The 23,973-nt window shown below is 50.0% G+C and overlaps 1 protein-coding gene across 3 annotated transcripts in view; it reads left to right on the top strand.

The window, feature by feature from the left end:
* VPS50 (VPS50 subunit of EARP/GARPII complex) overlaps nt 1-23,973 on the top strand; it is a 67,419-nt gene that overhangs the window by 11,486 nt on the left and 31,960 nt on the right. For 2 of the 3 annotated variants that reach the window (XM_056803991.1, XM_056803993.1), the window contains 4 exons: nt 4,835-4,877; nt 5,302-5,400; nt 5,492-5,632; nt 13,279-13,411. In XM_056803991.1, the coding sequence (XP_056659969.1) occupies nt 4,835-4,877; nt 5,302-5,400; nt 5,492-5,632; nt 13,279-13,411 (416 nt within the window). The remainder of the gene's footprint in view (nt 1-4,834; nt 4,878-5,301; nt 5,401-5,491; nt 5,633-13,278; nt 13,412-23,973) is intronic. The other variant, XM_056803992.1, reaches the window with a different exon arrangement.

The following is a 23,973-nucleotide window of genomic DNA, read 5'->3' as shown; positions in this document are numbered from 1 at the left end:
CGAGCTTCTAGCTAGGACTTGAGGGAGGTCAGGAGTTAGAGCGCGGCCCAAGAGAATGCCCAGAGCCGAGAGGCGGAGCGGCTTATTTGAGGAATGGCCAGGAGGCCGCGATCGCTGGATTGAGGAGGACGCGGCGGGCAGAGAGCTGTGAGAAGCCTAGAAAGGGAAGAGGGGATCGAAGACCAGGCAGAGCATTTTCTGTCTGATCCGGAGGCCCAGGGAGCCGCTGGAGTTTATATGGAATCAGACATGCAGTGACTGGTGGCTGGTTGGAAGATGTGAGGCAGGTGGGCTCCCCTCAGCCCCCCATCCCTCCCCACACTGGCTGGCTACGGCCATAGTCCAGGCGTGAGGTGACAGGGACCGGCACCAGGTTGGGTCTGGGGGTGAGAGAGAGTGAGGACTAAAGACTGACTTCTCGGTGGGAGCCTGAGGGCCTGGGAAGATGGCCGTGCCCTCGCCAGCGATAGGGAAGATGGTTCAGGGACAGCGAGAGGAGGACGACCGCTGGACATCCCGTCGGGGGTGTGTGAGAGGCACTTTCAGGGACCTCTCTCGGAGCCTGGCCTGCTTCATCTCCCGACCGCCTGGGAACCTGCTTACCTAGCCCACGTCGCTGGGCTCTCTGTCCTCCCCTGTGATTCTGACTCTTGGGAGCTTGGGGACACAGCATTTCTGGTACAGTAGAGCTGGGTGAAGAAGATGGGTTTTTGCGTGGCAGCTCCTTGAAACACCATTTCTCAAATATATCCAGGCGATTCCTCTCCTTCTCTTTGATTCTGGGCTCAGGTGGCTGCCCGTCTGTCCATAGAGATGGACTAATAGACTGCCAGAGCAGGCTGGTGGTCCACCATGGGGCATTCATCCACTTGGTGCATCCTATTGGGTGGCTGGGCCAAACCACTCGGTGTACTCCTGTTTCATAGCTAGACGTGAGCAAGAGGACGGGTGAGTTTTGGGCATTTTCTCTTCCTTAGTTTGAGGGGTTCCTTCGAAGCCATAAATGCCTACTCATGGTCCAGGCTGGGGATGGTCCGGATATGCCTGATTTTTCTTCTAAAGAAATGAGTGATTTGAGATCCAAACTGGTCACTCCTCAAATAGAGATTCTGAGAGCAGCTGCTTGGACCCAGCTCAAAGACAAGCCATGATTTCTTATTTTTTAGTTTTGGGAGATTTTTTTTTTAAAATCCTCAACCTTCCATCTTGGAATCAATACTGCTCCAAGGCAGAAGAGTGGTAATGGGCTAGGCAATGGGGGTCAAGTGATTTGCCCAGGGTCACACAGCTGGGAAGTGTCTGAGGCTAGATCTGAACCCAGGACCTCCTATCTCTAGGTCTAGCTCTCAAACCACTGAGCTACCCAGCTGCCCCAGTTTTGGGGAGATCTTTAAAAAAGCCTTTAAAAACCAAATGAGAGAAGTTGAGGAAAAACTAGGAAAAAAGATAAAAGCAATTCAAGAAAATTATGAAAGAAAAGTCAGCCAATTAGAAAAAGAGATCCAAAAACTCACTGAAGGAAAGAATTCATCATGAACTGGAATTGGGCAAGAGGAAGCTGGTAACTTAAGACAAGAAGAAATAATAAAACTAAAATTAAAAAAGAGAGAATGTGAAACAAACATCACAAAAACAGCTGACCTAGAAAACTGAGAAGAGACAATATAAAAATTCTTGGACTACCTGAAAGGTATAAAAGCAAGTTTAAATACTTTACTTCAAGAAATTATTTAAAAACCCTTAACTTCCATCTTAGAGATTCCAAGGCAGAAGAGCAGTAAAGGCTAGCTAGTGAGAATTAAATGACTTGCCCAGGGTCACATAGCTAAGAAGAGTCTAAGGCGAAATTGGAACCCAGGGCTTTAGACTTGGCTCTCTATCCACTAAGCTACCGAGTTGCCTTCATTTCCAGAGATTGTTAAAGAAAATTGTCCTGAAGTTTTGGAACTGGAAGATAAAGGAGAATTTGAAAGAATTTATTGGTCATCACCTGTAAATAGATCCCAACAGGAAAACTCCTGGGAACATTATATAGCTAAGTGTTGTAACTTCTAGATTAAGGGGAAAAGTTACTACAAGCGACTAGAAAGAAGCAGTTTAAATACGGACGTGGGACTACAATCAGGAAAACAAGGTTTAGCAGCTCCCAAGCGAAAACAATGAAGGGAATGAAATGCCTTTCAGATAGCAAAGGAGCTAGCTGGGTTTGCAATCAAGAATAAGCCTACCCAGTGAAGCTGAGTATTATCACGCTAGAAAAGAAATAGTCATTGAAAGAAATAAGAGACTTTCAGATATTCTTGAAGAACAGACCCGAATTGAATGGAAAACGTGATCTACAAGAATGAAAGAACCAAGAGAGAATATGAAAGACCAATCATAACCTTTATAGTTAAATGCATAAAGGAAGAAATAGGAAATGCATCCTTTCAGATTATAATGCAATAAAATCATATTTAACAAGGGACGATGATGATAACAGAATAAAAATTAATTGTAGACTAAACTTAAGAGCGAGTGAGCTAAAGAACAAGTCAGAAACAATGATTAGCCTCACTAAAGCGAACGATAATGATGAGACGACATATCCAACCCTTTGAGACACTTACAGAAGCAGTAGAGGAAAATCCTATCTCTAGATGCTTATATCAGTCAAATAGAGGAAGAAGAGAGCAATGCATTGGATATACAAATGGAAAAAAGACTGAAAAAAGAACACATTTGTAAAAATCATCAATTCAACTCCGGAGTGCAAACCCTAAAAATTAAAGGTGAGGCTAACAACCATGAATGTAAGAAAACCTTTGAATTACTAAACAAACTCAAGAGTTGATTTTCTGGAAAAGGCAAAATATGACTTAAAAAAAAGAAGAAAACCAAACCCCTAGCGTCAAAAATGAAAAGGGTGAACTATGAAATCAAGGGAATGATGAGGAGCCATTTTACCCAATTCTGGGCCAACCACTTTAATAATTTACGTGAAGTGGAAGAGTACGTGCCAACATGTAGATTTGCCTTGGATATCAGGGGAAAAAAACTGGATAGTTAAATAAACCTAACTTAGAAAAGAAATTGAACTTGTAAGAAAAAAGCCTCGGACTCGAGAGATCTACAAGCGGATTTTGCCAAACATTTAAAAATCAGCCGATTCCAATATTTGATCAATTCCTTCGAGCCAGTGGTAAAGAGTTCCTTTGGTGAAGCAGATGTGGTACTGAGAGCTAAACCAGAAATGTCCTGGCCAATCCCATTAATATATGGATGCAGGAATCCTGCATCAACTCCCCAGACTGGCAAGCCGTCTGGCCGAAACTAGGTGTAGACTAATAGCGTGCCCCACTTACCAGAGCACGCTCAGAATGGATGCACGGCCTGGGCATAAAGGGAGAACAGAAGCACGTTAGAAGAGGAGGGAACACGCTACTTCTCAGATTTGCGGATAGCAGAAGGTTTTGTGATATGTGAGGGAGAGCCCTCCCCGTGGGCTGTAAAACGGATAATTTTGAGTCTATGGATTGAGCACTGTTTGTATATCTACACAGCGTAGCCAGGAATAGAAGGAAAGCGGTAAGTTGGGGAGATGTTTAGAGGCCGTTTCTCAAATGGAGAACTTTGTCAGCTATAGAAAGGAGCCCAGGAGCCATTCTCCAGTCGATAGAAGGCCAAAAGGCACGAACAGACCGGTGGGGGATGAAGAAATCAAGGCTGCAGATAACTCCAGGAAAATGCTCTAAGTCGTTATTTAGTTTTGGCCTCATTTTCCGCAATTATATGTAGGAACCCGTGCCGCCAGGCTGGTGCGCATTTTACGTGTCCGGTTATGTACACGTGTCCCCCCATTGATCCTTTCGTGGAAGGAATCGAAATCATTATTGATTAGAGAAATGAACGTCAGAACGACTCGGAGACGTCATCTCACACCCATCAGGTTGGCTCAAACGATAAAAGGACCAAATGACAAGTGGAGGGAAAATAGGCACGCGGACCCTGCTGGAGGAGCGGGGGCCATTTTGGAGGACAGTCTGGAGTGATGCCCAGAGACTGTTCCTTCTGGCCTGGCGATGCCACCAGTAGGGTTAGCCCCCAAGTGATCAAGGAAAATGGAAAACAAACCGGGTGTTCGGCAGTATTTCTAGCAGCTCTTTGTGCTGGCAAAAGCTGGAAACGGAGGGGCTGCCCATCCCCCGGGGAGTGGCCAAGCACATCGTGGCATCCGCCGGTGAGGGGGAGTTTTGCTGTGCCATAAAACACGTCAAGCAGGTTGATTTTGGAGAAACGCGAAAGACCTCCATGAAGTCAGGGGGAGTGACAGGAGCGGAGCCAAGAGAGCCTTCTAGACAGCGACAGGGTTCCGAGAGTCCCCCACACGCCTGCGTCCCCACCTAGAGGAAGAGCGCAGAAGCAGAACTAGCAAAGCAGAGACGAAGCATCTTTGGATGGTTCCTTATTGCCCAGTTTGAAAAGGTCCCTCCCTCGTAGAAGCACGTCTTGGCGACGGAGTTTGGGGGCATTTAGGAATTTGGGGTTCCTCCCTCCCTCCCACCCCGCGGCGGCGAGTAGTCTGATGTTGGTGATCCCCGTTCTCGGATGTGGGGTCTCCGGCCATAGGAGAGGCCTCAGGAAGGAAATAGAGGTCCCCCCTGGTCTTTGTCATGGGGGGCTGGGGAGGGACGGCTGCTCCCTTGGGCTCTCCGTTCCATCAGCATGGCCGGGGGCTCGGCAGGATTCCTCCCGGAAAGTGCTGCTCTCGGTCAGGGTCGACACTGCAGCCCCTTCATTCGCTTCCACCGAAACTGCTCTTCAGGGGTTCCAACTGTCTCTTCTTGTTCCCCAGTGAGCTGGACTCCAAGCTGCAGGACACCCTGGAGCAGATCGAGGTAACGAGGGAGGCGTGTGTGCGTGTGTGCGAGTGTGCGTGTGTGTGCGTGCATGTGTGAGTGTGCGAGTGTGCATGTGTACATGTGAGTGTGCGTGTGTGCCTGCGTGTGTGTGCGAGTGTGTGCGTGTGTTGAGTGTGTGCAAGTGTGCGTGTGTGCCTGTGTGTGCGAGTGTGCGTGTGTGCCTGCGTGTGTGTGCGTGTGAGTGTGTGCGAGTGTGTGTGAGTGTGTGCGAGTGTGCGTGTGTGCGAGTGTGTGCGTGTGTGCCTGCGTGTGTGCCTCCACCCTCCCCGGCTCCCCTGGCCTCAGGGACTACTCTGGGGAGTGTCACCCCCAGGACCCAGCCCAGGTCGGGATGGGCCCTGGGCTGGCTGGGGTGGAGCGGCCCGGCCCGGCCGGCGCTCCAGGCCCTCCTCCCCCCCAGGAGCAGCTGGACGTGGCGCTGTCCAAGGTGTGCAAGCACTTCGACGTGGCGCACTACACCAAGGTGCAGCAGGCCTACCGGCTGCTGGGGAAGACGCAGGTGGGTGGCGGCGGCGGCGGCGGCGGGTGGGGAGGGCGCTGCCTCGGGCGCCGGCTGGGCGCCGGCTGAGCGCCCGTTTCCTGCTCCGCAGACGGCCATGGACCAGCTGCACATGCACTTCACGCAGGCCATCCACAACACCGTGTTCCAGGTGGTCCTGGGCTACGTGGAGCTGTGCGCGGGCAACACGGACACCAAGTTCCAGAAGCTCCAGTACAAGGACCTGTGCACGGTGGGTGGCCGGAGCGGGCCGGGCCGCAGGCTCGGATGTCTGTGGCCCTCTGCTCAGCCTCTCCCGGGGCTCGGGGTGCTTGAGAGCCGGGGTGTCGGGGGGCGGAAGGGAGGAGCTGGCACCCCGCGGCCCCCGGCCAGCGCCCCTCCGGCCCAGGCCCTGCCGCCTCCCCCGCTGCCACAGGCCCGTCGGCTTGCCGGGCCCTTCGCCGCCCGGCCCCACTGGACCAGGGGACGTGCGCTTCCCAGGCACCCCCGGGTGCCAGGCTCGGCTGTGCGAAGCACTTCATTTGCTGCTCGCGGCCTCCCCGGGAGGCAGAAGAGGCGGCCGGAGGTCGAGGCCCGGCCAGGGTCCTGCGCCATCCCGGGCCGCTGAGCAGGGAGGCTTCTGCAGGGGGCCAGGGCGGGGCCGTGAGGAGGCGGGGTCTGGCCCCGGGGAGAGCCCAGGGCCGCTGGCTTTGGGGAGGGGGAGGGGGGGCAGCCACGGGCGGGGGAGCCGGCGCCTCCAGGGACACTAAGGCAAAGATGATGAGGGTCGGTGCCCGCTGTGCGTCCTAGAGGATCTTGGGAAACGGCTCGACTTGGGGGTGATGAAGAAGTCCGGGCTGAGATGTGGCCGTGGGGTCGAGGCGGGCCTTTCCCCGAGCCGTGGGCCCCGAGAGATAATGGGGGGCTTCTTCCTTCCCGGCTCTCCGGTTTGGGGTGGAGGCGCCCCGTCTGCTGTGGCCGGCTCTGCGGGCTGTTCTCTGGCCCGACTTCCTTTGTTTCTCCATCTGCATGTTGGCCAGCCGCAGCCAAGGCCCTTCCCTAAGACTCCGCAGGCTGGCCGAGAACGCCTTCAGGCTAAGAAGGGGGGCGAGGACGAGGGTGCTGTGGCGCTTGGTCCTCTGCAAGCTGCCCGTGGGTGTGGGGGTCCTCATGGGCTTGAGCCTGAAGCGAAACGCAGTGTCATTGCAGGCGGATTTGTGGCTTTGGCGAGGGTGGGAGACCCCCGGCCCCCTCCCCCGAGGCCCCCGGGAAGGGTGGCCCGCGAGCCTGATGGGGCCCACAGGAGAGCCTCGGAGAAACCTGGGAAGCTTCTGGAAGGGAGCAGACCGAGTGGGCCTGAGCCCGCTCCCCTGCGGCCCTCCCAGCCACAGGGCTGCGCAGCCGGCCTGCCCGGAGCCGCGGCACCCCCCTTGGGATGGGCACGAGCTTGAGGCAGTAACCGAGAACCTCCGGACAGCCCACCTGGTCAGAGCGCGTGCTGGTCCGGCTGCCGCGGCTCGCCGAGGGCCCTCCTTCCTCCACCTGCTCCCGTGTCCACTCTCACACGCTGTCCCACGGGGGGCTGTGGGCTGGGCCCCTCTGAGGACCTCCATCGTGGGGTGCCGCGCTCTTCTGAGCGGGGCCGTGTGGGCTTGAAACTCGCTTGCGAGGAGGGCCCGTGGCTGCCCTGAGGACGGGGTGGAAGCCGCGGCGTGGGAGGCCAAGGACGTGCCTGCCCACTCGCCGTCTGGACCCCGGCTGCTAGCAGCGATATTCTGGCGGATTCCGTGGCTCACGTGGGACCTCCCGTGGCTGCGGGCCACACTTTCCTCACTGCTCACGTGGGGTTTTTTCTGGCCCCTTTTCCGTGTCAAACTTCCTCTTCCTCCGCCTTTGTTCCATGAGGCAGGCCCAGAGGGCTTTGGCTGGGGCCCTGTGAGCCTGAATGGACACGTTTTCGTCCTGCTGGGGCTTCTCCGGCGTGGGGGCTGGAGGCCTGGCCTGCACCCTCCTCCCCAAGTGGCCCAGCCATTTAGCTTAAGGAGAAGGATGACCGAAGGTGGCAGGCGCTGCCATCTCTGCACCCCTGGACAAGGCGGAGGGATGGCGACGGCACCGGCTCTGGAAACAGGAGCCTTGAGCCCTCTCGTGCCCGGAACGCTTGTGTGGGCGCTCTCAAGGGCCGCCACATGCCTGCCCCGGGCTCCGTGCCCATCCTCGGGGCAGTGGGGACCCCAGAAGTGGCTCCGATGGCTTGGCTCCAACCCAGCCACTTCTCTTGGCTTTTGGTGATGGTTGAACAGAAGGAGGCCCGGATGCTTCTAGGGGCTTGTCTGGGGTTGCGCAGGAAGGAAGGGATCGTTCTCTGACCCCTGACTGGGCTCTTTTGTCCAGAGCATTCAAGGCTTGTTCCTGATCTGCCCTTACCCTGCTTTCCACCCTCATTCCATACCGCTCCCATGGGTTTACTCAGCATTCCAGTGAAGAGGGCTTGAGGTGGTTCCTTGGACTCGGTTTCCCCACTGCATGTCTGGACCAGGCATCCTCCCATTTTCTACTGCCTCCTTTCAGAATCCAGTCCAGGCACCACTTTCCTTAGGGAACATCCCTTTCTTGCCCCCTTTGCCCCCTCAAGTTGTAGTGTCATAGGATGGCCCCCTTCACCTGTTGGAGCACCCCTGCTCTTTCTGTCACATGGGGCTCTTGATATTCTTGACTTTTGGCTGGGCCGAGATGAAGGAAGGCGAGCCCCCTGGAGCCCGCAGGACCAGAGGTCCTTAGTGTGCTCCGTGGGGTCAGCGGGGCCCAGGGGTCCTCCTTGTTGTCTCTGAGGTCTCAAAGGTCCTTGGTGTGCTCCGTGGGGTCAGCGGGGCCCAGGGGTCCTCCTTGTTGTCTCTCTGAGGTCTCAAAGGTCCTTAGTGTGCTCTGTGGGGTCAGCAGGGCCCAGGGGTCCTCCTTGTTGTCTCTCTGAGGTCTCAAAGGTCCTTGGTGTGCTCCGTGGGGTCAGCGGGGCCCAGGGGTCCTCCTTGTTGTCTCTGAGGTCTCAAAGGTCCTTAGTGTGCTCCGTGGGATCAGTGGGGCCCAGGGGTCCTCCTTGTTGTCTCTGGGGTCTCAAAGGTCCTTGGTGTGCTCTGTGGGATCAGTGGGGCCCAGGGGTCCTCCTTGTTGTCTCTGAGGTCTCAAAGGTCCTTAGTGTGCTCCGTGGGGTCAGCAGGGCCCAGGGGTCCTCCTTGTTGTCTCTCTGAGGTCTCAAAGGTCCTTGGTGTGCTCCGTGGGGTCAGCGGGGCCCAGGGGTCCTCCTTGTTGTCTCTCTGAGGTCTCAAAGGTCCTTAGTGTGCTCCGTGGGGTCAGCAGGGCCCAGGGGTCCTCCTTGTTGTCTCTCTGAGGTCTCAAAGGTCCTTAGTGTGCTCCGTGGGATCAGTGGGGCCCAGGGGTCCTCCTTGTTGTCTCTGAGGTCTCAAAGGTCCTTAGTGTGCTCCGTGGGGTCAGCGGGGCCCAGGGGTCCTCCTTGTTGTCTCTCTGGGGTCTCAAAGGTCCTTGGTGTGCTCCGTGGGGTCAGCGGGGCCCAGGGGTCCTCCTTGTTGTCTCTCTGGGGTCTCAAAGGTCCTTAGTGTGCTCCGTGGGGTCAGCGGGGCCCAGGGGTCCTCCTTGTTGTCTCTGAGGTCTCAAAGGTCCTTGGTGTGCTCCGTGGGGTCAACGGGGCCCAGGGGTCCTCCTTGTTGTCTCTGAGGTCTCAAAGGTCCTTGGTGTGCTCCGTGGGGTCAGCGGGGCCCAGGGGTCCTCCTTGTTGTCTCTCTGAGGTCTCAAAGGTCCTTGGTGTGCTCCATGGGATCAGTGGGGCCCAGGGGTCCTCCTTGTTGTCTCTGAGGTCTCAAAGGTCCTTGGTGTGCTCCGTGGGGTCAGCGGGGCCCAGGGGTCCTCCTTGTTGTCTCTGAGGTCTCAAAGGTCCTTGGTGTGCTCCGTGGGGTCAGCGGGGCCCAGGGGTCCTCCTTGTTGTCTCTCTGAGGTCTCAAAGGTCCTTGGTGTGCTCCATGGGATCAGTGGGGCCCAGGGGTCCTCCTTGTTGTCTCTGAGGTCTCAAAGGTCCTTGGTGTGCTCCGTGGGGTCAGCGGGGCCCAGGGGTCCTCCTTGTTGTCTCTCTGAGGTCTCAAAGGTCCTTGGTGTGCTCCATGGGGTCAGCGGGGCCCAGGGGTCCTCCTTGTTGTCTCTCTGGGGTCTCAAAGGTCCTTAGTGTGCTCCGTGGGGTCAGCGGGGCCCAGGGGTCCTCCTTGTTGTCTCTGGGGTCTCAAAGGTCCTTAGTGTGCTCCGTGGGATCAGTGGGGCCCAGGGGTCCTCCTTGTTGTCTCTGAGGTCTCAAAGGTCCTTGGTGTGCTCCGTGGGGTCAGCGGGGCCCAGGGGTCCTCCTTGTTGTCTCTCTGGGGTCTCAAAGGTCCTTGGTGTGCTCCATGGGGTCAGCGGGGCCCAGGGGTCCTCCTTGTTGTCTCTGAGGTCTCAAAGGTCCTTGGTGTGCTCCGTGGGGTCAGCGGGGCCCAGGGGTCCTCCTTGTTGTCTCTGAGGTCTCAAAGGTCCTTAGTGTGCTCCGTGGGGTCAGCGGGGCCCAGGGGTCCTCCTTGTTGTCTCTCTGGGGTCTCAAAGGTCCTTAGTGTGCTCCGTGGGGTCAGCGGGGCCCAGGGGTCCTCCTTGTTGTCTCTCTGGGGTCTCAAAGGTCCTTAGTGTGCTCCGTGGGATCAGTGGGGCCCAGGGGTCCTCCTTGTTGTCTCTGGGGTCTCAAAGGTCCTTGGTGTGCTCTGTGGGGTCAGCGGGGCCCAGGGGTCCTCCTTGTTGTCTCTCTGAGGTCTCAAAGGTCCTTAGTGTGCTCCGTGGGATCAGTGGGGCCCAGGGGTCCTCCTTGTTGTCTCTGAGGTCTCAAAGGTCCTTGGTGTGCTCCGTGGGATCAGCGGGGCCCAGGGGTCCTCCTTGTTGTCTCTCTGAGGTCTCAAAGGTCCTTGGTGTGCTCCATGGGGTCAGCGGGGCCCAGGGGTCCTCCTTGTTGTCTCTGAGGTCTCAAAGGTCCTTAGTGTGCTCCGTGGGATCAGTGGGGCCCAGGGGTCCTCCTTGTTGTCTCTCTGAGGTCTCAAAGGTCCTTGGTGTGCTCCGTGGGGTCAGCGGGGCCCAGGGGTCCTCCTTGTTGTCTCTCTGAGGTCTCAAAGGTCCTTGGTGTGCTCCGTGGGGTCAGCGGGGCCCAGGGGTCCTCCTTGTTGTCTCTCTGAGGTCTCAAAGGTCCTTAGTGTGCTCTGTGGGGTCAGCGGGGCCCAGGGGTCCTCCTTGTTGTCTCTCTGAGGTCTCAAAGGTCTTTAGTGTGCTCTGTGGGGTCAGCAGGGCCCAGGGGTCCTCCTTGTTGTCTCTGAGGTCTCAAAGGTCCTTAGTGTGCTCCGTGGGGTCAGCAGGGCCCAGGGGTCCTCCTTGTTGTCTCTCTGAGGTCTCAAAGGTCCTTGGTGTGCTCTGTGGGGTCAGCGGGGCCCAGGGGTCCTCCTTGTTGTCTCTCTGAGGTCTCAAAGGTCCTTAGTGTGCTCCGTGGGGTCAGCAGGGCCCAGGGGTCCTCCTTGTTGTCTCTCTGAGGTCTCAAAGGTCCTTAGTGTGCTCCGTGGGGTCAGCAGGGCCCAGGGGTCCTCCTTGTTGTCTCTGAGGTCTCAAAGGTCCTTAGTGTGCTCCGTGGGGTCAGCGGGGCCCAGGGGTCCTCCTTGTTGTCTCTCTGAGGTCTCAAAGGTCCTTAGTGTGCTCCGTGGGATCAGTGGGGCCCAGGGGTCCTCCTTGTTGTCTCTGAGGTCTCAAAGGTCCTTAGTGTGCTCCGTGGGGTCAGCGGGGCCCAGGGGTCCTCCTTGTTGTCTCTCTGGGGTCTCAAAGGTCCTTGGTGTGCTCCGTGGGGTCAGCGGGGCCCAGGGGTCCTCCTTGTTGTCTCTCTGGGGTCTCAAAGGTCCTTAGTGTGCTCCGTGGGGTCAGCGGGGCCCAGGGGTCCTCCTTGTTGTCTCTGAGGTCTCAAAGGTCCTTAGTGTGCTCCGTGGGGTCAGCGGGGCCCAGGGGTCCTCCTTGTTGTCTCTGAGGTCTCAAAGGTCCTTGGTGTGCTCCGTGGGGTCAACGGGGCCCAGGGGTCCTCCTTGTTGTCTCTGGGGTCTCAAAGGTCCTTGGTGTGCTCCGTGGGGTCAGCGGGGCCCAGGGGTCCTTCTTGTTGTCTCTCTGGGGTCTCAAAGGTCCTTAGTGTGCTCCGTGGGGTCAGCGGGGCCCAGGGGTCCTCCTTGTTGTCTCTGAGGTCTCAAAGGTCCTTGGTGTGCTCCGTGGGGTCAACGGGGCCCAGGGGTCCTCCTTGTTGTCTCTGAGGTCTCAAAGGTCCTTGGTGTGCTCCGTGGGGTCAGCGGGGCCCAGGGGTCCTCCTTGTTGTCTCTCTGAGGTCTCAAAGGTCCTTGGTGTGCTCCATGGGGTCAGCGGGGCCCAGGGGTCCTCCTTGTTGTCTCTCTGGGGTCTCAAAGGTCCTTAGTGTGCTCCGTGGGATCAGTGGGGCCCAGGGGTCCTCCTTGTTGTCTCTGAGGTCTCAAAGGTCCTTGGTGTGCTCCGTGGGGTCAGCGGGGCCCAGGGGTCCTCCTTGTTGTCTCTCTGAGGTCTCAAAGGTCCTTAGTGTGCTCCGTGGGATCAGTGGGGCCCAGGGGTCCTCCTTGTTGTCTCTGAGGTCTCAAAGGTCCTTGGTGTGCTCCGTGGGATCAGCGGGGCCCAGGGGTCCTCCTTGTTGTCTCTCTGAGGTCTCAAAGGTCCTTGGTGTGCTCCGTGGGGTCAGCGGGGCCCAGGGGTCCTCCTTGTTGTCTCTGAGGTCTCAAAGGTCCTTGGTGTGCTCCGTGGGGTCAGCGGGGCCCAGGGGTCCTCCTTGTTGTCTCTCTGAGGTCTCAAAGGTCCTTAGTGTGCTCCGTGGGATCAGTGGGGCCCAGGGGTCCTCCTTGTTGTCTCTCTGAGGTCTCAAAGGTCCTTGGTGTGCTCCGTGGGGTCAGCGGGGCCCAGGGGTCCTCCTTGTTGTCTCTGAGGTCTCAAAGGTCCTTAGTGTGCTCCGTGGGGTCAGCGGGGCCCAGGGGTCCTCCTTGTTGTCTCTGAGGTCTCAAAGGTCCTTGGTGTGCTCCGTGGGGTCAGCGGGGCCCAGGGGTCCTCCTTGTTGTCTCTGAGGTCTCAAAGGTCCTTAGTGTGCTCCGTGGGGTCAGCGGGGCCCAGGGGTCCTCCTTGTTGTCTCTCTGGGGTCTCAAAGGTCCTTAGTGTGCTCCGTGGGGTCAGCGGGGCCCAGGGGTCCTCCTTGTTGTCTCTCTGGGGTCTCAAAGGTCCTTAGTGTGCTCCGTGGGATCAGTGGGGCCCAGGGGTCCTCCTTGTTGTCTCTGGGGTCTCAAAGGTCCTTGGTGTGCTCTGTGGGGTCAGCGGGGCCCAGGGGTCCTCCTTGTTGTCTCTCTGAGGTCTCAAAGGTCCTTAGTGTGCTCCGTGGGATCAGTGGGGCCCAGGGGTCCTCCTTGTTGTCTCTCTGAGGTCTCAAAGGTCCTTGGTGTGCTCCGTGGGATCAGCGGGGCCCAGGGGTCCTCCTTGTTGTCTCTGAGGTCTCAAAGGTCCTTAGTGTGCTCCATGGGATCAGTGGGGCCCAGGGGTCCTCCTTGTTGTCTCTGGGGTCTCAAAGGTCCTTGGTGTGCTCTGTGGGGTCAGCGGGGCCCAGGGGTCCTTATCATTCTCTTTGTAGGGCCCCACGGGGTCCTCGGTGTTCTGTCTGTGGGGTCCGCAGGGCCCTGGGGATTCTCTGAGCGTGCTCTCCGGGGTTCCACATGAGCATTGGTGACCCCTCCAGCTGCCTTGTCTCCCATCATGTCTTACGGGCTTCTCACTGGAGTTTCTTTCTTTCTGCAGCATGTGACAACCGACAGCTACATTCCCTGCCTGGCTGACCTCTGCAAAGCCCTGTGGGAAGTCATGCTTAGCTATTACAGGACCATGGAGTGGCATGAAGCACATGATGGTGGGGACACCACCAGGGCGACCGGTAGGACCCGCTTCTGGCCCTGTTTTACCCTTTTCAAAGCCCCCAGGACCTGGGCTTCTGGGACGGTGGGGGAAGAAGCAGGGCAGAGTGCCTGGTTCCTGGGCTGCCCTTTGGGGCCTGGGGAGGTTTGTCTTGGGGCCTGCTTGGTTCTCTGGACCCTGACCTGGTTTTCAGCCATGGTGTGAGCTGCACTGAGCAGAAGCAATGTAGCCAGTGGCTGTGGGCAGAGAAGGGCAGCGTGGGCTTCCCAGGTAGACACTGTGCTTACCTTGCCCCCAAGCTCCTGGGACTGGAGACCAAGGCAGGAGCCTTGTTAGGCAGAGGGCCTTCTTAGATGTCCACAGAGAAAGGCAAGTGGACCTGGCTCATCCCACGTGTCTTGGTGGCGTCCAGCCCTTTGGCCTCGTCTCCTTGAACCCAGGGCCCCTCGCTTCTCTCGGGATGTCTCTGGCATCTGGCCCTTTGTTTCTCCTTTAAGAATCTGGATGCTGTGCCATTTGGTGCATATATGTTAAGGATGCCTATTTCCCCATTGCTTATACTGCCTTTTATCACGATGTAATTTCCTCCTCTGTCTCTTTGAGTCCCATCTTTTTTTGCTTTAGCTTTGTCAGACATCCTTATTGCTCCCCCTGCTTTTTTGTCTCCGCTGAAGCCCAGTCGATTCTGCTCCAGCCTCTTGCCTTTACCCTGTTTGTGTCTTCCTGCCTCCAACGTGTTTCTTGTAAGCAGCTTATAATAGGGTTCTGGTTTTTAGTCCACTCCGCGGTCCGCGTCTGTTTTATGGATGAGTTCCTTCCATTTGCATTCAGAGTTATGATTACCACCCAGGTATTCCCTTCCATCTTGATTTCCTCTTTTACTCCTATGCTTTCTCCTTGCACTCTTTCTCTCCACACAAGTGTTTTGCTTTTAGTCACTCCCCCAATTCCTCCCTCCCTCGTATTACTCTTCTCCCTACCACTCTTACTCCCCTTGTACTTCTCTATAGAGTATAAGGCAGGATTCTCTACCTCGAAGAACCTGGCTGTCCTTCCCTCTTCGAGCCAATTCCAATGAGAGTAAAGTTTGAGTATTACCTGTCACCACCCTTATCTGCCCCTTGTTTTAAAAAAAATAAAAGAAAGAGAAGTTTTGTACCCAAAGCGGAGCTTGTACTTTCGGTATAGAAAGGGGGAAGGGGAAGAGAGCCCTCCTTCTCAAAGCAGGGTTCAGGGAAGACAGCAGGTGGAACGGGTTGGCTCAGAGAGAGGAGAGGAGGTTTGAAGATTTTCCCCTTCTGCCTTCCCTCCTTAGCTAAAGCTGCTCTCCCCAATTGGCTCTTGTCCCTCTTGTCCCCCCTCCACTACTCAAGACCAAAAGGTCTCCCCTTGATCCGGTCACTCACACTCAGCTTGGGGTACAGATAACTTTCAATGTTAACTCAATCAGGTAATACAAAAGGAGTAACGGGCAGGGAAGAATGAGAAAAGGAAAGTGGGGAAAAGGGGGTCCCTGTCTCTATCTAAACCCTTTTTCTCCCTCCTCGAGTTTGGGGAGAAATCGGGCCTTGGCAGTCTGAGCTCCCCCCTCCCCCCCTCCCCCCCCCCCGAGAGAAAATCAGGTGGACTCCCCCCTGGGCAACAGGAGCTGAGGTAAAGTCTGCTCAGGTTTCTCTTCAGAAAGTCCCTTCAATTGGGAAGTGTTGGGGGGAAAGATTTCCAGTCACCAGCAGGAAAGATGGGTAACCCTCAGGAGAAAGTCTTTTTCCACCTTCTGTCGTCTGAGAGCCTCACTGCTCTCCCGGTCCGAATCTCCTCTCCTCCAGAATCCACTCCTGGGGCCCCTCCTCCATCGAAGTGATACATTTCACATACTCTTCAGTCTGGCACTTTTTCTCCAGTGCCAGCCACTATCACAAACCCTCCATTTCCTATTGGTCGCATGGTGCCACCCTGGCCCACACCAGTTACTTGTCTTCTATGTCTATTCTAATCTATCCATGCTACTTATTGTTCCCATCTAACCTCCCTCCTCCCAAAATCATAAATCTTATCCTAATCTGTCTGTTTGCTAATCGGAGTTCTTATCTTATGCTAAGACTGAGTTGTGGGAAGAAGGTTAGGATTATGTGCCAACAAAATTTTTACATTACAATTTTTTAATACAAAAGTCATTCCTATTGCAATCAAAATAAAATTTAAATCTTAAGTAAAATTTTACTATCCTGTACATTATGCAATGCTAATTCCAATGTAACAATTAACTTGTATCTAAAGAAATCTGATTTATTCTGTCCCTATGTTACCTCTCTAGTTACAATATTCCCTTTTCCACCCTAAACTACTCTGTCCCTATATCTATATTACTGGATTAGATCATTATTATGAGATATATATATATATACACGTCTGCTATTTGTACACATTTACATACGTCACATGTTATTTAAATACATATATACATATATATCCTCTGGTAGTAGAGATTTATTTACAGATATATTTATGGGCTGTCCTTATTTACGCCACAGCCCCTAATGTCAAAGTGAAATTTGTTTGTGTTCTAAGTATGTCATGGTGGATTCATATTTATTCCAATGTATGTGTGGATGTACTTCACTATATGTGAAGTTAATATGATCAGCGATTAATCTTACATGACCCATTTTCCTGAAGTTCATTCCCCATAATGTCTTTGATTCAAAGTTCTTTCCATTTGTCTGTGTATCTTTCATCATTTGATATTGCTTGAAGTCTGTCACAGGTCCGGGGTGGCTTCTCCTTTACAGGATACATACTTGCCTGTCGTCTCACCTTGAAAGATGATCTCAGGTATCCAGAACTACAGGATCATGCGTGTGTTTAAGATTAACGTGTGCGTGTATATAAGAGTGAATATTTAGATGCATGTGAGTGAAACTTTATATAAGATGTTTGTGCCATCCTCATGTGTGCAAGTGAGATTTTTTTTTATGTAATGAAAGTGGATAACTTTCTTAATGTGTGATTGTAAGGCGATTATTCTATTCCTATTATTTATTTATAATACACTTATCTGCCCCTCCAGTGTAATAGTATTCTCCCTCTCTGTGCTTCTTTATGTGACATAATTTATTCCATTTTACTTCTCTCTTCCCATGTCTCTTAGTACAAGCCTCTCTTTCACTCCTAGTTTTTTTTGACATATCGTCCTAAACAGTTTACTACCACACGCTCTATCCATGTATACTTCTTCTAAGTACTCTGATAATGATAATAATTTTTAAAAATTATTGATTTAATTAATTTAGAATATTTTTCCATGGCTACATGATTCATGTTCTTTCCCTCCCCTCCTCCTTCCCCCCTCCCAGAGCCTACAAGTAATTCCACTGGGTTTTACATGTATCATTGTTCAAAACCTATTTCCTTATTATTAGTATTTGCTATAGAGTGACCATTTAAAGTCAACATTCCCCAATCATATTTCCATTGAAGCATGTGATCAATCATTTGCTTTTCTTCTGTGGTTTTGCTCCCACAGTTCTTTCTTGGGATGTGGATACATTCTTTCTTGTAAATCCCTCAGGTTCTTGGTCATTGCATCGCTGCTAGTAGCAAAGTCAGTTATATTCAATCGTGCTACAATGTATCAGTCTCTGTGTACCATGTTCTCCTGGTTCTGCTCCTTTTGCTCTGTATCCTTTCATGGAGGTCTTTCCAGTTCACATGGAATCCCTCCAGTTCATTCCTTTCAGCACAATAGTATTCTATTACCAACATATACCACAATTTGTTCAGCCATTCCTCAGTCGAGGGACATCACCTCATTATCCAGTTTGATTCACATTTCTCTAATTAGGAGGGATTTAGAACATGTTTTCATGTCCTTATTGATAGTTTTAATTTCATCGTGTGAAAACTGCCTATTCATATCCCTTGACCATTTGTTGATTGGGGAATGGCTTGATTTTTTGTAAATTTGACTTAGTTCCTTATATATTGGGGAAATTAAACCTTTGTCAAAGAGGCTTTCCTTCTAATTTTGATTGCGTTGGTTCTGTTTCTACAAAACCTTTTTAATTTGATATAATCAAAATCATTCATTTTACATTTTGTAATGTTCTCTCTCTCTTGCTTGGTCTTAAATTCCTTCCTTTGATATTTGAATTGTTTCTTTCTGGCTGTTTGAAGTATTTTCTCCTTGGCCTGGGAGCTCTTGAAATTGTCAATAGCATTCTGGGAGTTGTCATTTGGGGATTTATTGCAGGAGGTCATCTGTGGATTCTTTCAGTTTCTGTTTTACCCTCTTCAAGACTATCAGGGCAGGGGGAAGCTGGGTAACTCAGTGGATTGAGAGCCAGGCCTAGAGATGGGAGGTCCTAGGTTCAAATCTGACCTCAGATACACCAGCTGTGTGACCCTGGGCAAGTCACTTGACCCCCATTGCCTAGCCCTTACCGCTCTTCTGCCTTGGAGCCAATACACAGTATTGATTCTAAGTGAGAAGGTAAGGGTTTAACAACAACAAAAAAGAATATAAGGGCAGTTTTCTTAGATAATTTCTTGTAATATGCTGTCTAGTGTGAATCTTAAAAACTTCTCAGACTGTACCTTAGAAGAAGATTTGATTAAGCTATTCCCCATTTTCTACAATGGAGGTACTTGGTCAGGAATGTATTGAGAACTTTAAAGTTACTCCACCCTACTCAGACAGTGCCTTAGGGGAAGATAAAGTTGTAAATTCCTGATTGAACAATGAAAAGTCCCCAACTCATACTTATAGTGAAGCTAAAACCTTAAACTGCTTGTCTATTTTTAGATCTAATACAAAAAGGGTGCTAAGTACCTATAAAGGTTAAATTAATCACTAAAAGGTCAAACAACTTACAAAGGGCAAGCTTAGCAAAGAGATGTGAAATAATCAGAAGATATAATCTAATCAGAGAAGGTGATAACAAAAGAAGATGTGAACTAAGAATGTTCAGTCCTGGGGAAAACATCTACTGTGATTCGTAGATGTGAAAATTTAGGGGAGGTGACACAAGAGAAAATTTTCTTTAAAAGGAAGGAGCTCAAGGTGGAGTTTTTTAGTTGGAGTTCGGACTAGTTAGAGTTTTTTAGTTGGAGTTTAGAGTTAGTTGGAGGAGCTGGGTCTCAGAAACTCAGTTCAGGAGTTGAGGATTTCAGTGAAGGACTGGAGTTTTGCTTGGGACAAATTTTGTGGTGAGTGATTAAAGACTGACTAGTTTCTCTTAAGGCTAGGCCCTTCGTACTATTTTCTCTTATTCTCTCTCTCTCTTTCCTTAATTCCTTCATTTGTATTAATTAAAATCTCCATAAAACCCAGCTGACTTGGGTATTTTCATATTTGGGAATTTTTCCCATGATGACCACTTATTTTTGATTTAAATCAAGACATCAAAAATTATCTTTACAGTTTTGACAATTTACACTCTTGAAACCCATATTTTCGAGGTTACACTAGGTCTTTTTTTGGTCATGACTTTCAGGTAGTCCAAGAATTCTTAAATTGTTTCTCCTAGATCTGTTTTCTAGATTAGTTCTTTTTCAATGAAATATTTCATGTTTTCTTCTATTTTTTTCATTCTTTTGATTTTGTTTTATTGTTTCTTAATGTCTCATGAAGTCATTAATTTCTATTTGCCCAATTCTAATTTTTAAAGACTGAATTTCTACCATGACCTTTTGAACCTCCTTTTCCACTTGGTCCATTCTTTTTTTTTTATTTTTTATTTTTTTAAAAACCCTTACCGTCTATCTTGGAATCAATACTGTGTATTGGTTCTAAGGCACAAGAGTGGTTAAGGGCTAGGCAATGGGGGTTAAATGACTTGCCCAGGGTCACACAGCTGGGAAGTGTCTGAGGCCAGATTTGAACCTAGGACCTCCCGTCTCTAGGCCTGGCTCTCAATTCAATAAGCTACCCATCTGCTCCCCGCCCATTCTTCTTTTTATGTTATTATTTTCTTCTTTTTTTTTGCCTCTTTTTCCAGTAGGTCTATTCTGTGTTTTAGGAAAAATTCATTGGAATTTTGTACCTCCTTTTCCATTTGACAAATTTTGCTTTTTAAGCTATTTTCTTTTTGCATTACTTTCTTTTCTTTTCCCCATTTTTCTTCCACCTGTATTATTTGATTTTTTAATTCCTTTTTTGAGTTCTTCCAGAGTATAAGACCAATTCCCATTTATTTTTAAGTTTTACTTGTAGTTTCTCGAATCTCACAATTCTCTGTTGTTTCTGTTCTTTGCTCTTTTTGCCCATACAAGTTTTTGAGGGTTATGTTTTTCTTTTTAAACGTTATTTTATTTGGTCATTTCCAAACATTATTCATTGGAGACAAAGGTCATTTTCTTCCCCTCCCCCCCCCCCACCTCTCCCATAGCCGATGCGTGATTCCACTGGGTATCACATGTGTTCTTGATTCAAACCCATTGCCATGTTGTTGGTATTTGCATTAGAGTGTTCGTTTAGAGTCTCTTCTCTGTCATGTCCCCTCAACCGGCAGTTGCTTTTCCTCAGTGTTTTTACTCCCACAGTTTGTCCTCTGCTCATGAATAGTGTTTTTTCTCCTAGATCCCTGCAGATTGTTCAGGGACATTGCATTGCCACTAATGGAGAAGTCCATTACGTTTGATTATACCACAGTGTATTAGTCTCTATGTACCGTGTTCTCCTGGTTCTGCTCCTCTCACTCTGCATCACTTCCTGGAGGTTGTTCCAGTCTCCATGGAATTCCTCCACTTTATTATTCCTTTCTGCACAATAGTATTCCATCACCAACATATACCACAATTTGTTCAGCCATTCCCCAATTGATGGGCATCCCCTGATTTTCCAGTTTTTTGCCACCACAAAGAGCGCAGCTATGAATATTCTTGTACAAGTCTTTTTCCTTATGATCTCTTTGGGATTCAAACCCAGCAGTGCTATGGCTGGATCCAAGGGCAGGCAGTCTTTTAGTGCCCTTTGGGCATAGTTCCAAATTCCCTCCAGAATGGTTGGATCAATTCACAACTCCACCAGCAATGCATTAATGTCCCAACTTTGCCGCATCCCCTCCAACATTCATTACTTTCCTTTGCTGTCATGTTAGCCGATCTGCTAGGTGTGAGGTGATACCTCAGAGTTGTTTTTATTTGCATCTCTCTGATTATAAGAGATTTAGATCACATTTTCATGTGCTTATTAATGGTTTTGATTTCTTTGGCTGAGAACTGCCTATCCATGTCCCTTGCCCATTTATCAATTGGGGAATGGCTTAATTGTTTGTACAATTGATGTAGCTCTTTATAAATATGAGTAATTAAACCTTTGTCAGAGGTTTTTATGAAGATTGTTTCCCAATTTGTTGCTTTCCTTCTGATTTTAGTTACATTGGTTTTGTTTGTACAAAAACTTTTTAATTTGATGTAGTCAAAATTATTTATTTTACATTTTGTGACTCTTTCTAAGTCTTGCTTGGTTTTAAAATCTTTCCCTTCCCAAAGGTCTGACATGTATACTGTTTTGTGTTCACCTAATTTTCTTATAGTTTCCTTCATTATATTCAGGTCATTTACCCATTCTGAGTTTATCTTGGTGTAGGGTGTGAGGTGTTGATCCAGACTGAGTCTCTCCCACACTTTCTTCCAATTTTCCCATCAGTGTTTATCAAATAGTGGATTTTTGTCCCAGAAGCTGAGTTCTTTGGGATTATCATAGACAGTCTTGCTGAAGTCATTTACCCCCAGTTTATTCCACTGATCCTCCTTTCTGTCTCTTAGCCAGTACCAAATTGTTTTGATGACCCCTGCTGTATAGTATAGTTTGAGATCTGAGACTGCAAGGCCCCCTTCCTTTGTATTTTTTTTTTCATGATTTCCCTGGATATCGTTGATCCTTTGTTCTTCCAAATGAACTTTGTTATGGTTTTTTCTAAATCAGTGAAGAAGTATTTTGGTAGTTCCATGGGTATGGCACTAAATAGATAAATACGTTTGGGTAGGATGGTCATTTTTATTATATTGGCTCGTCCTACCCATGAGCAGTTAATGTTTTTCTAATTGCTCTAATCCAGTTTTAGTTGTGTGGAGAGTGGTTTGTTTTGTTTTGCTCATTTTCCCAGTCTTTTTTTTCTTTGCATAGGAATAGGAATTCTTCCAGCTACTTGCTGATATTCTGTCTCTCGTCTTCTGGTTTGCAGGATTAGGCAGGGTGAGCTACTTTGGTCTGGGGCTAAGTCTTCTACACTGCCAGGGGTACAGGCCTGAAAAATTCCAGCCAGATGTACTTGTGGAGCTCACTGCGGGCTGGTGCCGGGGCGCGGGCCTTTAAGGGGTTGGTCTGATGTGCTCTTCTGATGGTGTAACCCCTCTCGGGACCCCAAAGTTAGCTTACACCCAATCCTAGCCCTAGCGCTGCAGGTAGCACTCCTGTGTGCAGCTTTGCTTTCAGTTCCCCCGTATCCTATGGAAATTGATTTCTCTTGCCTATCTTTCAAGTTGGGAAAGTCCCCAGACTCCGTTCTGTTGTTGGATTTGGATTCCCGTCCTTTTGAAGAGCTTTTTCAAAGCCTGCTGTGGAAGGACCGTCAGGCCGTTTTGCCTTTTGCTGCTACTTAGCTGCCGTCTTGATTCCTCCCCTGCAGCCGGCCCTTTGGCCTCGTCGCAGCGACGTAGCCCTGGTGGCCCTCTCTTCTCCCTGCGTGTCTCTGGGGGCTCTCGCCCTTCCTTAGTGCTCTGACCCTGCGGCCCCTCCCCGGGCCAGGTCTTCCGTGGGGCTCCCCCCGCTCCCCGCCTCCCCTCCCTCTCCAGCCTTCCTCCTGGTGTAAGAAGGGAATCACTTTAAAAGACTGATATATATTAATTTAAGGTTGCCAAGGAATCAGCTATGTAATTCCTAAATGAAAAACTCAAGTCAGCCGTCAGCCTTTTTTGGAGTTTAATTACAATAGGAGTAAGAAAGGAATTAGAGATAGAGAGAGAGAAAAAGGGAGAGAAGGGAATAGGGCTTAAATACCCCTTCTGTTTAGGCTGGACCAAAAGGCCCAAGCCCTTAGATAGCTGGGGCAAAGAAAAGAGATCAGTCCCTATTACTCACGTGTCCAAAATGGAGAAACAGTCTCAGAGGCCCCCACCTTCAGCTTCCTTCAGAGCAAGCCTTCTCAGAGCCCAGGAACCACACCGACCAAAACCTCAACAACCTCCCTGAGTCTTCAGACCCCCTATCTTTAAGGAAAACCCTCCAAGTTGCCTCCCCTCAGTCCTCACATCTACCAATCACTGTTCATCAATTTCCCTGTCAATGGAGGCTCTAGCTTAACCCAGGACCGCCCAGAGGTTTCTGGCTTTTGCACATGTCTGTTGAAGGTCATATTTTCAAATGATTAAATCTTTACTCCTTTGCTACAGCCCTTTTAAATCCTGTTAACTTGAGTAGGGTAGAGATTGGAATAATTAAATTTTGATCTAGGCTGCAGCCCTTACTCAATCCTATTAGGACTGAATAGGGTGGAGATTGATTCCAAGTATCTCCATTGTATCAATTCTAAAATCAATCAAGACTCAAAGAAATTCCTGTTCTATGCTTAAGCATAGGTCAAAGTCCTTTCCATTGTTCAGCAAAGGGTTTCTGTCCTAAAGTAATCTTAAGAAGGGAAGAGAAAGAACCTCCCATGCCAATGGGGTTCCCATTCCAATAGACTATCAGTAAGAAATTTTCCAAGTATGAAATATCCCAATGGTGAAATTTCCAACATTTGTAAGTCTAAGGAAATTTGAGGTTTACAATCCCCCCTGATGATCATTGGGAGACTAGTCTCCCCATTGATCATTTAACATAATCATTTTGTAGTTCTAAATTCACTTCTAACTAAAGATATACACAATATTCAATTTTCTAGGAGAAATTAGAATAGTGAGAGAGGAAATAGAAAAGAAAAGAAAGCAAAACCAATGTTTGCTAGGCGCATTGACAGAAAGCCAAATTAGGGGCAGTCCCTTTTGGCATAAATGTTACAATAAATGTTCAATCAAAAGTTCAGTCCAATCAATCACATCCAAAGTTCATTCTTGATCTTCTTGATGAAGTGTAGGTTTTTGGCATCTTTCTGCAACAGTTCATTCTCTGGATATAAAAGTTTCAAGCTTCTTTCTTGAAGATCTTTTCTCGAACAAAATCAAAATCTTTGAAATTTTTTATAACAGTAAAATCTTAAACAAAAGTCTTGGATTTTTTATAAAAATACAATCTCAAACAAAAAAAATTCAAAAATTCTTAGATTTTAAATTAAAATACAATCCCCCCTGAAGTAAGTATTTAAAAAAAAATATCAAGTTTAGCTCAGAATGCAATGTTCAGTTATGGGGTATATGTGTCAATTATCAAAAGAATAGAAAAATAATCAAAAACATAAGAAAAATTCAAAATAGACCTTGTATAGGTCCAATTTAAAGTAATTTCTATCCCACAAGTATGTAGGACAGAATGCAGTAATATTTCACTTAGCCATTTGTAGCCAAGACTACAGGAAGTTGCCATAATATAAGAAGGAAAGAATTAGAATTCTATTTTGATGGGGAAATGTCATTCCCTTGTCT

The sequence above is a fragment of the Monodelphis domestica genome, chromosome 7 (assembly GCF_027887165.1).
Source record: "Monodelphis domestica isolate mMonDom1 chromosome 7, mMonDom1.pri, whole genome shotgun sequence".
Lineage (NCBI taxonomy): Eukaryota > Metazoa > Chordata > Mammalia > Didelphimorphia > Didelphidae > Monodelphis > Monodelphis domestica.
This window is presented reverse-complemented; position numbering and strand designations above follow the sequence as displayed.